Below are 16,740 nucleotides of genomic sequence, written 5' to 3' on the forward strand. Positions count from 1 at the left end.
ATCCATCCATCAATCAACCAAGAAGCATTTCTTCAGTACCTACTATCTGGCAGACACTTTGTTAGATACCAGATTATAGAAGAGCTCAAAACCATAGAGGTAGTGAACATCAGTGGTAAAATTTTAATTTAGATCCTTTACTTCCAGAATCAATGTTATTTTCCTTGTAATAGGTTGAATCAGGAAATCTTGGGTTCAAAATGCACCTCTCAATGTGATGTATGAAGATGTCCAAGTCACTTAATCATTTTGTCTCGTTTCCCCATCTTTAATTTGGGAATAATAATAATACCAATAATATATACCTCATATAGTTACTGTGAGAAGCAAGTAACACAATACCCACAAAGTCTTTGTAAACTTGAAAGAGCTATGCAAATACACATCTACTTGCAATCATCATTATAAATATCTCCCACTGGCAAAATAATTCTAAGCCAAAAGCTCCAATAGAGAAAAACTAGAGGATTATTAATCTTGTACACAAGTTGGATGACATTCTCCTCTCTGAAGGCCAGTGAATACATTTGGGGATCACTACATTTTGCTGAAAGACTACAAACAAATTATTAATGAGCATGCTAAAGGGAACACAATGGTCCAGAATTTGACTGGAATAGAATCTAGAAAATAGCAAGAGTAATGTTTGCAAGGTTTCAAATAGATTTCTAACCAGACACAGAACTTCCAGCATTTTGGGATTGCAAATCTATCATCAGGCCTATCACTATAACAGAGAATGTGATTGTTTTTAGAATTATGCCAAACAAACAAAAAAAATGAAATCCAGGAGGAATAATAGGAATGGTGTCTTGACTTCATCTTTATTTTGGTTTTGTCAATCAATAGGACAAATCAGAAATACCTAGAATGCAAGCATAATAGTAAAATGCATATGAAAATATGTAATTAGAATATAGTATTTCGGGGGTGTGTGTGTGTCCTGTTATGTTTATCATATGGTCCTTCATGACCTACTTTTTCTCTATTCTCCTATGTCTGATTATTCTTTCTAGGTTTCTTTTGCTAGATATCACCTATGTCACATCTCCTAACTATGGATGCCTCAAGGCTCTACCCTTTTTTTTCTCTATACTTTCTATCTTAGTGATTCCATCAGCTCCAACAGGTTCAATTATCATTTATATATATATATATATATATATATATATATATATAATTATAACTAGAAGACTGCTTCACCTATAGATTGAACACAGATATAGTCTCATCTCCACATATTTATTTTGAATATCCTCCATATTTAGAAAGTTTGTCTCTCCCTCTTAGAATCCCTGATCTTCCTTTAAGATTCAGCTCAAATGTCACCTTCTGCAGGAATCATCCCTACAATTCACCCACCTCCACCTCATTTAGAGTATTCTCTTCTAAATTTCTTTCCATTTACTCTGGATGAAACTTCCATACATCTGTTTTACTACATGCTATTTTTTCTTTATTATAATATAAGTCCTTGGAGAGAATTTTTTCTTTAAATCTCTGACCCTTAGCAAAACGCTAGGCTATAGTGAACACTTAATAAATGCTTTCTCACTACTGACTGACTGATCACAGACGCTCTAAAATAATAGGCCTGATTGGGTAAAAGCAATTCTAATGAATGGGGCCTCCACTGCATTTGAAGCATTGCAAGAAGTCTCTCACAAACTCTTCAGAACAATAATGCATTTTGTAGCTTCTCCCTGAGGCAAATACCCAATTGCCTTTGAAGTGATTTGTATTAGGTATCAAGGGTATTTCTTAGAAGTTGGTGTGAAATCATACACCCCAATTAGAATTCATTCAGCTCTCTCTGATAAGAGGCCAGAGCAAAACCTTCACAGTCAGGGCAAAAACCACTGGGAATGAATCAACTTAAGACCTAGGGGTCTTGGAGAGACTTGGCAAACCCCTTTTAATTGAGCTGTTTTTGAATTTAAATTCTTTGCCCTACTGGGTCCAACTATGATTTAAGAGATCAAATGGGGAACTGTTTCATTGCTTCTTGGCTATAGTTCTTTATACACTAGCTGATGGCACAGTGGATGGAGTGATGGCTTTGGTACTTACCAACTCCAATTGCCTCAGTTCCTTCAATGACATGAGGTATAATAATGGGACATCCCTTGCAGGGTTGTTGTGAGAATCAATTGAGATATTTGTTAAAAAGTGCCTGGCACATAGTAGATTTATACATAGCATAAACACCTATTCCATTCTCATCTCTGTCCTGATCTAGTCTGTCTATTTAAAAGACAGAGTTCTACTTATTTCTAAACTTGCCCATCATAGCAGTACAGATATATATGAGAGATAATTTTCTCCAAATCCCTCCTTTTATTAATGAGGAAACTCATTCTCTGATCAATTTCTTGTCCTTCACTCCTGAAAGCCCTAAGTGAGGGCCTTTGTTCTGAATTTGTTTTTATTCAGTCATTTCAGTCACATCTGACTCTTCATAACCCTTTTCGGGATTTTCTTGGCAAAGACATAACAATGGTTTGCCATTTCTTTTTCCAGCTCATTTTTATAGATGAACAAATGGAGGCAAGCGAGGTTAAATGATTTGCTGCATTTGAACTCAGATCTTTCTGAGTGGATCCAGGTCTGGTGCTCTAACTTACCATGCCTTTTAACTGCTCTCCATTGTGAATAAACAGGTTCAATAACTGTTTAACCTGGGTTATCGGTCAAGATCCCATTTCTTAATATCCATTTCCAACTCTTGCCTGATGAATACAGATAACATCTGGCATGGCAAGTAAGCTTCTGAAATTTGCTCATGGACTAACTCTTATTACATCATGGTCTACCAAACTCTCAAGTTTCTCTTCCTTCATCAAACAACTTCACAAAAATTCATCTACCAAAGACTGAAGCTTCTTTAATATCCCCACCCCATCCAAAAGAATTTGGTTTCTGGGCAGAAACCTTGTATGGATGTAAGTAAGCCCCACATGTGAATGATAATTTATTCTGTGGGATAAGTAAGAGACTGGAAATGTATTGTTCTGAGGGTTCAATTATAGCATCCAAAGTAAGACTCCAATTAAAAGTACCTCCAAATTGTGGTAATGGTGTGTGGTCTTGTTCTTGGGAATTATTTTGCATCCTGGACTGATTCTCTCAAACATCAAATTATCAAGGTTAGTTTCTAACATGTGTTTAACCTAATAAAATTATACTACAGCGATATTTGAAAATGCTCTTATTTGGCATTTTATCACTTTAATTTATTAAGAACAGCAGCAAGTCCTTTGGGAAGAAAAACAAATTGTTTTTAAGGATGCTATTTCCCTGAGAGAGAGCAAAGTGTACTGTCTTCCGTCATCTTTAAGACATTTTGTCCTAAAACAATTCTAAGGGAAGCTCTATCAACTCACTTCTTAGCTTATGGGTCACCCACAGAAATATGACAGCTTAAAAAAAGGCTGAGGATGGGAACAAAATAAAAGTTAGGAATCTGTATAACTTAAATCCTTAAGACACCTGGATGACCCTATGTTGCTTCATCAAACTCAAATATACTACACAAGGTGATAATGAATGTGGTTCAGTGCAGATCAATGATAAATAATCCTCTTTTAGAACAACAGGGAGAATATCATATGCTTTTTATGTGGATGGCTGCTCCTTTGTCCACCTCAAGCAGGTGATGAGCTGAGGGCATGCATGCTGCTCAGACAACCTTTAGAGCAAAACATATTGATAAGACACAAATTTCAATTCTTGTTCCCCTTTTCACCTTGATGTTGACCGCTACGCTAAAGGTCATTTCTTAAAGTTACTTTTGTGGATACCAGAAAATGATATTTACCTGAGTGAAAAGGAAACTGTTGTTTTGCTTCTCCTGTATGGGCATCCCAAATTATTGTTGTCTGTGCTCCGGAAATAAAAGAAGAAGTTAATTATTTTGCTCCTTTCAAAGTTCCTTCTAGGAAAAAAAGAATGTCTGCTAAAAGCAAACAGTACATTTTGAATCTTCTTAGGTGAAAGCTACAAATTCCTAAAATTGTTGCTTGAGAATAGAGGAGGAAATCCCTATATTTATGCACACATGCATTTTTGATTTCCTTCACAAGCTAATTGTACAATAATTCAGAGTCTGATTCTTTTTGTACAGCAAAATAATGTTTTGGTCATGTATACTTATTGTGTATCTAAGTTATATTTTAATATATTTAACATCTACTGGTCATCCTGCCATCTAGGGGAGGGGGGGGTAAGAGGTGAAAGATTGGAACAAGAGGTGGCAATTGTTAATGCTGTAAAGTTACCCATGTATATATCCTGTAAATAAAAGGCTATTAAAAAAAAAAAAAAAAAAGAGAATAGAGGAGGAAAAAGCTAACGTCAAAAATCCAACAATTTTTACTTGTCCTTTTGACCAGGTCCAAGCAAAATGAAATGAAAAAAATTTTATTAGGTCACTCTAGAAGTGGACAATTCTGACATTCCCTATAACTGCAAATTTTTACTACACACAGCAGCTGCATTATGCTATGGCTAGTGAAAAGTGTCTGCGTGATTGCCTCTTTCTGCCAAAAAAAAAAAAACAAAACAGTCAGAATTCTTGCTTTAAGGTATGGAAAACAGTATCAACTGCAGTCCATTCTTTCACTTAATAGGAGAAGCTAGGAAAGACTAATTGGAATTATCTCTCAATTAACTGAAATTTTGATTTCCTAACATTTCCTCCTCAATCTCCCCATCACATAACAAAACTGTTATTTAGCAAGAGTGTAGAAAAATTTCTGCTGATTGGTGGTTGGAGAAAACATTCAGATAATTGTTTCAACTACAGTTTATAAATGTGGGGTCAGAATTGAACCAATTAACAAAGTTTTTTTTTTTTTTTTCCTCCACTGAAATAATATTCTTACAACTGGATATTCAGTGAGGTAAATGTAAGTTAGGGCATATGGGGAGATTATTTCATCTCTTAGACCGTGACTTTTAATAAACTGAAATTTGCTAGTCAGTGAATGCTTAAAGTTGAAAATAGACAAAAAAAACTTATTTTTGATTTCAATTTTCAAATATCCTGAAAAATATTGTTAGGATTTTGAGTCCTGGCTTAGTTGCCAAACTTTATAAAACAAAATTCACTAGGAAGGTAAACAGGGTAGCTCCTGCAAACTGCATTTCTCCCCAGATAGATTTCTTTTCTGAATTATTACTACACCATTTATTAAATTACTACTACTTTCCAATAAATTGTAATATTGTAATAAGTCTGCCAAAGTGCATATTTATTTCCCCACAGTAACATACAGCAGAGACTTTATCTAATTATAATTTTACTAATGGGTAATAATTTAATCAACAAGTAGAAAAATTTAGCTATCTTCATTTATTTCTCTGTAAGAAGGAGATGAAGACAAAGCAGAAAATATATTATTTTTGTTATACAGTTCAGGAAAAATTTTGGTAAAATATTTGTGGTTTTAAAAAAGATAAATTCTAATTTGGATATTTAAATTCATAAAGTCAAATTTAGAGGTATGCATTTGTATTAAGAATTAAGGGGAAAATGTTATTCAAATACTTAGGCTATAGAATAAACATGTTACACTCATACAAAATGATTTTCTTTTTTTATGTTTTCATCTGTTTTGGTGTTCAGTTTCCTCCAAGGTAAGATGTGTCTATTTAAATATGCATTCTATATAACATTTACCAGTAGGGTAATTCATATATGGAAACTTAGTAAATATTATTTGATGATAATAATAGCATTTCTAAAGGGGTCAATTTTGTTATGTATTTTTAAATTTAAAAATGAAAAAGAAAATAGTAACTCAAGATGCTTTCCCAATGGTTTAGAAATTATAATCATTAATCATAATTAGTAATTATCACAAATAATACATTGACAATAAATAATATTACATGCAATATATGATTATAATACAATAAAATACATGATACATTATAATAATTATAATTAGGAATTATTATAAATTTCTGGGTATACAAGTAAACAAAAGCATTATATATTTCTGATTATAGGTACAAGTATAGGTACAAAAATATGTTCAAACTCACTTGGTTCGCTTGTAGTACTTCTTTTCAAGAAGAGCCATGACGAGAACAAATATGCCAAAAATGCATTGAAAAAGTACCTTTTCTATGAAACATCTAATACTGACCTAATGGTACTGTACAAATATAGCAATTATATTTAGTGTCCACAACAACTCAATCTCAAATCTGACAAGTGGACCAAGGAGACAGCATTTCTAAAAGTCTATGAATATCATGACATTGAGGCCGTTGCCGTAAATCCTTGAATCCTGAAAATTGCCTTATAGCCACTGCAAGTCCTAGCTTTGGACTCACTATCTTTTTAATGAACAAATATGTAATTAACAAATCTTTCTAAGGGAAACAAAAGTTTAGGGAACAATAGCACAAATATATGAGTGATTCTAATAAAATTTAAAATAACTATAACATTAGAGTTTGAGATCATGGATATAAAAAAGGCACATAATTTTATTAAACTGGGTGGGGGGAGAAGATTAGATGTTGGTGGAAAGGCATTTTTTGTTGTTAAAATAATCTACTGAGTAAAAGTTATGAGAGGTCCAATTCAGTTATTTTCACTCTCCTTTCAGGCGCTGCATACCTCAAACTGGGAAGCTGTTCAAAATTCATCATATGGAATGCATTTATTCAAACTCTTAGGAGTAATCTAATCTCTTCTACTTGATGAGATCAAGACCCATAAGAATAAATGAACCCCAAATCTTTTGATGTATTAGGGCAGGTAAAATGGGAAATTTTAGAATTCAAAGAAATCATTATATTGCCAAGAGTTCACAAATCAGGACACTCACTGATCAAAGGGTTACATTTTTCTAATACTCACTTTATCAACACCAGCACTCAAAATGTAATTCCCCTTTTTGTTCCATTTTAAAGCAAAGATGGGACCTTTATGTTGACCTAAGGTGCTTGCCAGGTTACCTGTTATATAAAAACAAAAAAATGCTGACTATTCAACATTGGTATGTTCACCCAATCAAAAAAAAAAAAGGATGTCCCACTATCTTTTACCTTAACAACCTATTATCCAACTTACCATCTTCTGTCCATATTCTTGCAAAACCATCATATGAACCTGTAGCCAACAGTGTTCCATCACTCTGGAGTGAAAAAAGAAAAGCAAAAATGATTTTAGGAAAGAAAAGGTAATGAGAATATGTCATATCAATCCTAATCCACATTTTAAAGTAAGAATTAAAATTAAGTGTCAAATCATCAAATCTGATTACTTTAGATGCTGGCACTTTATGAAAATATAAGCCATACAGAAACATTGCTGAGCAATAAAAACGCATTCGTAGCATTCTAAATTTTATGCTACCTAAAATATATATACTGTGTTTCTAATTAATGACTTCATTTAAAATAGGCAGTATAGTATGTTATAAAAACAATTTTTGACAACTCAAACAGATGTGATTATTCTTAGTCTCCTTCAAGTAAAAGCAATAATGTTACTATCAGATATAATTAATAGATTTGATGAATATGGAATTTATCATGAAATGATGGAATTTGTGGGAAAAAAACTTAAAAGCACCTGAGGGGGAAGGGCAATGAAAGAATATCAATACTCAAACAAGGAGAAAATCATAGAAAAACAGCATATGTCACCATACATAACTCATAAACAAATATAGAATAAATCTGCTGCTAATGAAACATTATGTTTCCTCATTTAAATATAAAAATTTGATATCAATTTCAAAACCATTTGTTGTGGTTTGACCTGGGCCAAGTTGTCCCACAGGGAGACTTACTTCCAGAACCATCAGATCAATTTTTAAAGTATAGAGTCATAATGGAATCATATTGGGAAAGATGTGGATAATAAATTTTCGCCAATAATTGTTCAACTCTCTATAAAGATTGCTCTTTCAAGACAGTTAAATGATCTTTATGGTACTTACATTCCAGTCCAATGAAGTTACATCTTTATTACTAGGGACATCATGTCCTCCTTCGCGTATACAATGCCTCAAAACTAGCTGGGTAGAACCTCCATTACTGTTTTCATTAAGATTCCATATCCTTGCAGTTGAGTCTCCAGACCTACAAAATGAAAATCCATTCATAATTATCTTCTGGCTTTGGTGAAAGGAATATTAGTGGATAGCATTCAATAAATATATATAAATATATAAATATATTTATACTGGGTACTTTTTGAATTCTCACTATGCTAAACCTTACTCCTTTTGATTCCTTTCCTTACATATACAAACCTAATTTTAATTTTAAATGTTAATCCTATACTTTTTTTTGAAGAAAATCTTGCCTCAAATGAACTGCTGTGAGTCCATTCTGAGACTAAAATATTCTGATTTTGGTCGATGATTCTCTTTTTTAGTGGGGAGCAGAAGTGAAAAGAACATGGAAGTATCATTGGGCTAGCTGAACTTTATGAAGTTCTGATTATAACTCACAGTAAATATACTGATCTAGAGTCAGTCTCCCTGAACTTCAGCTTAACAGGTTCATATTGGTAGGAGTGTTAATAAATACATTACTGATTTGTCATATTGAGATACTTATTTGCCTACATAAAGGCAGTTGTATAATAGAGGTGTTAATGTTTAGAGTGTAGAAATCTTTGAAGAAAGCATAAAAAAAGTGAGGGTTCTAGAGGTGAATAATGACTTTCTATTCCTTCCTGGATACAAGGTCTATTTTTTTCTTTGTTTTGTAATTTTTTTTTCTCTTATAAAGAAGAAAAGAACTTTCTGCTTCCCATCATATTGCCAGACATTTAAAAGACATCTGGAACTAGACAGAAGAGATTATGCTCCAGAAGTAAACACTTCCTAAAAGGAAATGGTTTGGATTTTAGTTTGTAAACCAAATGGCTTTGTAATAAGAGAACTATAGAGACCTTTGAAATCAAAATGTAGTTATTATACAATCTGGGCATCCCTTAAGCTGCAGGGGATGCTGAAGTATGAGAGATATATACGGCTTTAGCTATGACCTTACCCAGACGCTAGGAGATCACTGACAGGATTCCAGGCACAAATGAACACTTCGGATTCATGGCCCCTAAGGACTGTTGCTTTGTTAGGTGGAATTTCCACATCACCATCAATTTCCATTGGTTTTGAATGATTATCTGTAATAAAAGATATAAAAAATACATGATTTAAAATATAAATAATAAAATAAAGTTGAAAATATAACCAAACTAGTCACTATTAAGTTGTGGTTAGGGGTGCACCTAACATCAATATCCTGTTAGCTGAGGTTCAATATTGGGATGAAATGGGGCACTACATCACTGAACAGTTAACAAAAAATTGTCCTAACACAACAATGATATTCAACAAAGATACAATGGCACTTCCTGTCAGTCTCCCTCTTTCATATCACATGGAAATGCATTTGGTCATCAGGGCAGGTTATCATGTATAAGTGTTTAATCTTCAGACATCTACCATGTTGGAGGATTTTGATATCCCATGGACAGACTCTTTTATAATCTCAGGAGAACAGAAAAATGGCATTAAGTGAAGCTGGAGTGAATCAAATCCCACCTTTTTTTCTTTTTCTTCTTTTTTATTTTTTATTTTTTTTGCCTCTTAGAGAAAATCAGTCTCTATTGTGGGAAAGTGGGGGAACCCTGGTTCTGTCATGTAAAATACTCCCACCAAGGCTCTTCTAGAGTCCAGCTTGTTAAATTAAAGCTTATAACCCCATATGAAGTCTAATAACTGAATTTGGGGGTTGCAAAATTATGATTTATTAATCATAATGTAAATATCTGATTTTTATATTTATTTTATATACCTATATATCCGGGGTCATGTAAAAATTTCTGAGGTGAAAAGATTTGAAATGAAATGAAATGAGGTTAAAATGTCCTGTTCTAAAGAACCTTTAATGATTTAAATGCTTTTCAGAAGTTTTATTAGATCTTCCTGGTACAGGCATTATTAAGGGGAAAAGAAAAAGGGAGGGAAATAGCTTCTCCTACTTCTCACAAAAAATGATTATAAAGAAAAAGAAAAAAATGTGTAGTAAGACAAAAACCAGAAATCTTAGCTCTTTTCACCCCTTTTCAGAAATACCAAGTCTTAGATCTCAACAATCTGGTCCATAGAGTAGTTAATGCCATATTTAATGGGCAGTTCACAATGCAAAATGTAGAGGTTGAACTAGTTAATGAGCTGGAGCACCATTAGAAATATCAGAGATATTTCTAATAATGAAGGCATGTGGTGATTATAATGTCAGACTTTTCTCCTATATTGCTTAGTTTTACTAAATTATTTCTTTTATAATAATAGCTTTTTATTTTTCAAAATACATGTAAAGATAGTATTCAACATTCACCTTTGCCAAACCTTGTCTTCCAAATTTTTGTCCCTCTTTCTCTTTCTCCCTTCTCCTAAACCGCAAGTAATCTGATATAGATTAAACATATATAATTCTTCTAAACATATTTCCACATTTATCATGCCACACAAGAAAAATCGGATCAAAAAGGAAAAAAAAAATCAAGTAAACCAACAACAACAACAAGGTGAAAATACTATGCTATGATCTACACTGAATTTTTTTTTAATTTCTTTTTTTTAAAGTAAGAAATGGATCCCTATAAATGCAGATATCAGTGTATAGATGATATAAAAATAGACGATATATAAATTTTATTTTGTAAAGAAATAAACCTTTCTCCTTTTCTTGGAGAAGGGGGGGATCCAGGAGTATGCAATATTACATATACACTTTCAGATTTGGTCACTGTATAGATTGGTTTGGTTACCTTGTTATTTTTGTTGTTATGATGATGAAAGGCTGGTTCACTGAGTGGGGGGAGGGACATAACAAGGGAGACATGTATCCAAAAATTACTATGAGGTAACAAACAAAAGGCATCAATAAATCTCAACAGGAAAATCAATATGACAAAGTTTACCCAACTCTTGTTCTGACTTGAACTTCTTAAATTTATTTGGATTGTATGGACTGTTGACAGAATGTTTCATTTAATTTGGTACAAAGCATCTACTCTGCCTGGTGGAAGGTTTTAAAAAGATTAATGAAAGGTTGTTTCGAGCTCCGATGGATTTTGTTGCTGGCTGTGATGAGGATACAGTCAACTTTAACTCTAGCAGAGTTAGAACATAGAATAACACATTGATAAAGATTCAAGATTTGTCTTAAAGTCTCCAAAATTGTATGTCTCTATCTGCACATTAAGATATCTGTGTCTATAAGCATCCCTTGTGTCATCAGATGAAAAGGTATTGATAATTTATACCTTACAATGAACACTGAATTTTGGACAGCAGAAACATGGGTTGGAATCCTACTTCCAACACATATTTAACCTCTTTGAATATGAATTTTCTCATCTAAAATTTGGGAATATCTGGAACATTTATGTGGCAGTTTTATTCACTCATTTTAGACATGTTCCACTCTTCATGAGCCTATTTGGAGTGTTCTTGGCAGAAAATGTAGTGCTTCTCCAGCTCATTTTCCAGATGAGAAAACTAAAACAAACAATGTCAAGTGACTTGGTGCAGGTCACACATCTATAGTAAGTGTCTTGAACCTGGATTTGAACTCGGGAAGATTAGTCTTCCTGCCTCCAGATCAGGCACTCTATCCACTGTACTATCTGACTGTCCTCAGGCTAATATACTACAGTAAAGCAAATCTAACTATACAATGTTAATTCAGTTAATTGGTTCTCTGTATTTAACTAGTAGGATTGTAAACCACTTTTAATCAAATAAATCCTAATCACATCCCATCTGAGTAAAATGAGACTGAACATGTTCACAATAGTACTTGAAGATGATGGATCTTGCTTCAATTGAGTTGATGTGATGATTCATATTCATTCTTCATTTATCAGAAGCTTATAATGAAATGTCTAAATAAGGGGTTCTTTTGTCTCTTCTGAATAGTCTTGTGAAATTTGTAAACACTTTCTTTACAAAATGTTTTTGAAGTATATAAAACAACAGCAACAAAACCCAGCTAAGTTGAAATTCAGTTATTAAAATATTTTGTAAAAGTTCATGAAACCTAGACTCATGTGGTATTAAACTCAATAAGAAATGGGGGTCACTAAACCATATATAAGGATCCCTGAAGATCATATAATGACTTAGAAAAACATATATATATATATATATATATATATATATATATATATATATATATGTGTGTGTTAAAAATTATTTTATTAAGTATTTCCCAATTACATTTTAATCTGGTTCAGACCACGTTTGGGAGAATTAGGGCTCCATCAGTGGCCTGTGGATCATGTGTTTGACACCCCTGGTCCAAATGACCTGCATATTTTAATAAACAATTAGTCAGTCAATAAATGACCCTATTACTTCCTGGGCACTATATTAGATGCTAGTGATACAAAACAAAAAATGAAAAAGTTTCTGTCCTCAAGGAGGGCCAATATGTGTATATATATATATATATATATATATATATATATATATATATATTATACTAAATTGTATATTAAAAATACAAGCTAATTTTTTAAGGAAGATATTTGCATCTATGGGAGGGCAGGAAAGTCATAAGAGAAACTACTTCTTCAAAGAAGTCTAGAGATTCTAGAGGGAGAGGAAAGAAAGATTTTAGGAATGGGGCACAGAAAAAAAGAGATGCAAGTTTATCATGTGAGGAAAAGCAAGGAATAGCCATTGGTGTTTATTGGGCAAGAGAAGACCATGGTTGGAGCTTTAGAAATAGCAATTTGGCAGTTATGAAGCAGTGAAACCAATTAGGATGCGATTATAATAGATATGATATAAAAATGAGATGTGATAATCTAGGGAAATGGCTTTGCAAACAGAGAGATGGGATCAGATGCAAGAGATCTGTGGTTATGAGTATACATGGAAGGACAGGAAAATATAGAACTGAAAGCCAAGTAAGGGTACAATTATGAGTCCCAATGCTAAGGCCAAATTAAAATCTAGGGTGTCAGGGCAAACTAGAAGGCATGGACACATTTCCAGCTCTCAGCAGATAGCTAAGGGTTGTAATTCATCAGTCAAAATCAAGGGAAAATGTGCTTAAAAATCTATCTATAAGCCAAAGATTGGTATCTAGAGCATCAATTTAGACATGGGCACACAGAAAAAATATAATATTTGGGCAGGAAATAGAATGAGTTGATAGAAGAATTCAAACGGATGAGTACTGATCAGGAGTTGAGGTTCAGGCTAGGAATGAGGAAACAGAAAATTGAATTCACACTAGGAATCTCACTAGGTATCAGCAAGAAATCTCAAGGATTTCATTGTTTATTTCAGAACATGAGCATTTATCCTTCAGGTATAATTTTAAGCAGCCTTCCTTTTGTCAGCAAGTATAGACTGCTTTCTGAGCAAGTCAGGGATTTGCAGATATTGGCTACCTCAGCAGAAGGCTAGGGCTCCCTGACAGCCTGCAGAGTTTTATCTGCATTCTACTTTTATCATTTGTTGTTTACATCATGACTGACAAGAATATTGTGATAATAATAATGAAATCTAGCCCAGTGATTCTCAAAGTGTGATCCAGGGATCACGAAGGGTTTCTGTTAAGGGGGTCGTTGAGATGAAATTTATTTTTGTAATAATGCTAAAGCAGCTAGGTGGCACATTGTATGGAACACTGGTTTAGAATCACAAAGACTCATTTTCCCAAGTTCAAATCCGGCCTCAGACACTATCTTTGTCTAGAGATTTATCCCTGTTTTCTTCAGTTCCTCAGCTGTAAAATGGGCTGGAGAAGGAAATGGCAAACCATTCAAGTAACTGCGAGAAAACCTCAAAAGGGGTCAAACATGACCAATACTTTAACAACAACAAAACAATACTAAAATGTTTTAATTTCTGACACTAAAGTAATGACAGATATGTAACTTATATAAACAAAAATTCTGTAGGGAATCTTCAATTTTTAGGAGTACAAATATTTCCTGAGACCAAAAAGTTTGAGAACTGCTGATACAGCAGTTCCCTTTGGAGTCCACAATCTTATTTTTATAGATAATTCTATGGTTAAATTGAGATTAAATAAGTTACCTAAAGTTTCACAGTTATTAATTTGCAGACCTGGAATTATTCAAACTAAGGGTCACTGATTTCTAATCTCCATTGTTCTTAACATATTGATCTAATACATACTGCTGTATGTATTTAGAACATAGTGCTAGTACATACTGATATATAATTACATATATCTCCTGAATCCTGGTATGACACCATCAGTATATCAGTTTAGATTTGAACAGCAGCCATGATATATTTCTGTTATCTGATAAGAAAGATGTCACAAGAAAGCAAAATTGATATCTCACAAGTTAAATGAGCATTCTTATATCATTGGGGATGGATGATTTTTTCCTTTAATTTTTTTGCAAATGTTCATGAAGAATAAGGGTGTAAAAACTTTATCCCAAATTTATCCTCAAATAAGGCAGAACAAACCAACAATCTAACAGACATCTAAGAATTCAAAGAAAATGCTTTTGTTCTGGGTCCCACACAGGCCAGACTAAAATCAGCCATTTTTGGCCTAGTTTTCCCTACTTCTTGATTTTTGTTTATAGAGTCGCAGTTAGTGTGCATGTAATTCTGTTTCTGCTGACTTCATTCTGTTTGATGACTTTTCTGTGTTTTGTTATCCCCACAACACACTCTGAATCTTCCTCTAGGAGCCAGGTGAATCAGTTATTTATGTTATCCAAATTCTTGTGAATTTTCCTTTTTTCCTCCCTCCATTAGTCTTTACATTCTTTACAAAATGTTTTATTTTATATTTATGGGGTCAAATGAGCATTTTAATAATAGTTATGAAAATAGTATATATTTTTTAAAAGACCACATAAAACTGTAAATCTATTACAACTTGCTATTCCATTTAAATATATAATAAAGTTGTCATCCAAGAGAGCTATCCATACCCAGAGAGAGGAGGACTGTGGGAACTGAATGAGGATCACAACATATCATTCTTACTCTATTTGATGTTCGCTTGCATTTTGTTTTCTTACTCATTTTCTTTCCTTTTTGATCTGATTTTTCTTGTGCAGCAAGAGAATAGTATAAATGGGTTTACACATATTGGATTTAACATGTATAACATATATAGGATTACTTGCCATCTAGGGGAGGGGTTGGGGGAAGAAGGGGAAAATCTAAAACACAAGGCTATGCAAGGATCAATGTTGAAAAGTTATCTGTGCAAACAACAGTTATCATCCCATCAGTCTTAGAATGACAGGATTTCCTTGTTCGAAGAGAATTTAGCCATGATATAAAACAAACTAATTTTTTTTTTTTTTTAGCAAACAAAGTGATATAGAATAATAAAGTATCTTGCTGATTATCAATCACATGGTTGATGGGAGGCAGAATCTATATTTAAAGCTCTGATTTCTAATCTTTCTTAGAGTGGACACCAACATGTTGCCATTGGTGACACAATACCACCACCATCAGTAAGGGAGATCAGACTAATGTCTTGTCCAATCAGCCTAATTCAGAGAAATCCATTGGGAAGTTGTAAGGCAAGTGACGGCTTGAATTTCATTTCTCTGCAAAGATAAGACCCTTTCAGGAAGGCTCTTCTCTGGGAGCTGTCCATCAGGAATCACAATGTTTCTAATGTCAACACTCTCTTATTTGGAAAGCTTCAGTTCAAACAATCCTGTTCTTTCTGAATAGCTGCTGTCCCCATTGTTTTGTGATGTGTTGATGGATGTTCTAGGACACAACAATTATCGTCTGTTTTTGGCAACTTCTACATCATTTTCCAAACAAAAGAAGAACCTACTAGGCATTTTTTGGGAGGCAATATTTAGGGTACTTAAAAACAAACAAACAAACAACAAAAGACCAAAAAAACTCTACATTATTTGCCAGGGACTAAGACAGTGTTTCTTGGGAAGACTAGATTTAAGAAAGAAAGGCCGACAAATAATTCTAGCCTCTGCAAAATGAGACAGAAAATTAAACCAAAGGATAATTTCTGGAACAAACTTCTAGGTACCCATTTGCCTTTTTCAGGAGCACCTTAATTTAAAGCCTTTGAAAATCAGTGATAATGTTTAACATATATTGGATTACTTTGCCATCTAGGAGAGGAGGTGAGAGGAAGGGGAGCAAAATTTGGAATACAAGGTTTTGCAAGGGTGAATGTTGAAAAATTATCAATGCATGTATTTTGAAAAGAAAAAGCTTTAATTTGTTAAATCCTAGACACAAATCACACTCTACCTACCACTAGCAGCAGAGAGTAGATCCATGGATAGAGTGTAGGATTTAAGAGTTAAGAAAATCTAAGTTTAAATTGTGCCTCAACTACTTAGATGTATGACTCTGGACAAGTCAATCTCTCAGTATTTCCTCTTCTGTTTAATGGGGATAATAACAACACCTACTTTGGAGTGTTGCTGTAACATATATAAAGTGTTTTGCAAACCTTAAATTACTATATAAATGCTCTCTATATAATTTACAGTCTTAAAAGAGTTGCCTGAGATTTATAGAGATTAAGTGGTTTACCCAGCACCATATACTTAATAAAAGTCAAGAGCAGGAGGTCAGCCTGGCTTCAAGTCAGAAACTTTATCCACCATGACATCCTGTCTCCTTGACATATAAAGGGAATCAGAAATCTAATAATAGTTCCAGTTAATGAATAATTTTAAATCAGTTTCCA

The 16,740-nt window shown here is 33.4% G+C and overlaps 1 protein-coding gene across 7 annotated transcripts in view; it reads right to left on the bottom strand.

Moving 5' to 3' along the window:
• TBL1X (transducin beta like 1 X-linked) overlaps positions 1–16,740 on the bottom strand; it is a 356,084-nt gene that overhangs the window by 24,169 nt on the left and 315,175 nt on the right. For all 7 annotated transcript variants that reach the window (XM_023500346.2, XM_031959014.1, XM_031959013.1 and 4 more), the window contains 5 exons: positions 9,025–9,157; positions 7,962–8,103; positions 7,088–7,151; positions 6,875–6,972; positions 3,818–3,878 (listed from right to left, as the gene is read on the bottom strand). In XM_023500346.2, the coding sequence (XP_023356114.2) occupies positions 3,818–3,878; positions 6,875–6,972; positions 7,088–7,151; positions 7,962–8,103; positions 9,025–9,157 (498 nt within the window). The remainder of the gene's footprint in view (positions 1–3,817; positions 3,879–6,874; positions 6,973–7,087; positions 7,152–7,961; positions 8,104–9,024; positions 9,158–16,740) is intronic.

Source organism: Sarcophilus harrisii, chromosome 3 (genome assembly GCF_902635505.1).
Source record: "Sarcophilus harrisii chromosome 3, mSarHar1.11, whole genome shotgun sequence".
Classification (NCBI taxonomy): Eukaryota; Metazoa; Chordata; class Mammalia; order Dasyuromorphia; family Dasyuridae; genus Sarcophilus; species Sarcophilus harrisii.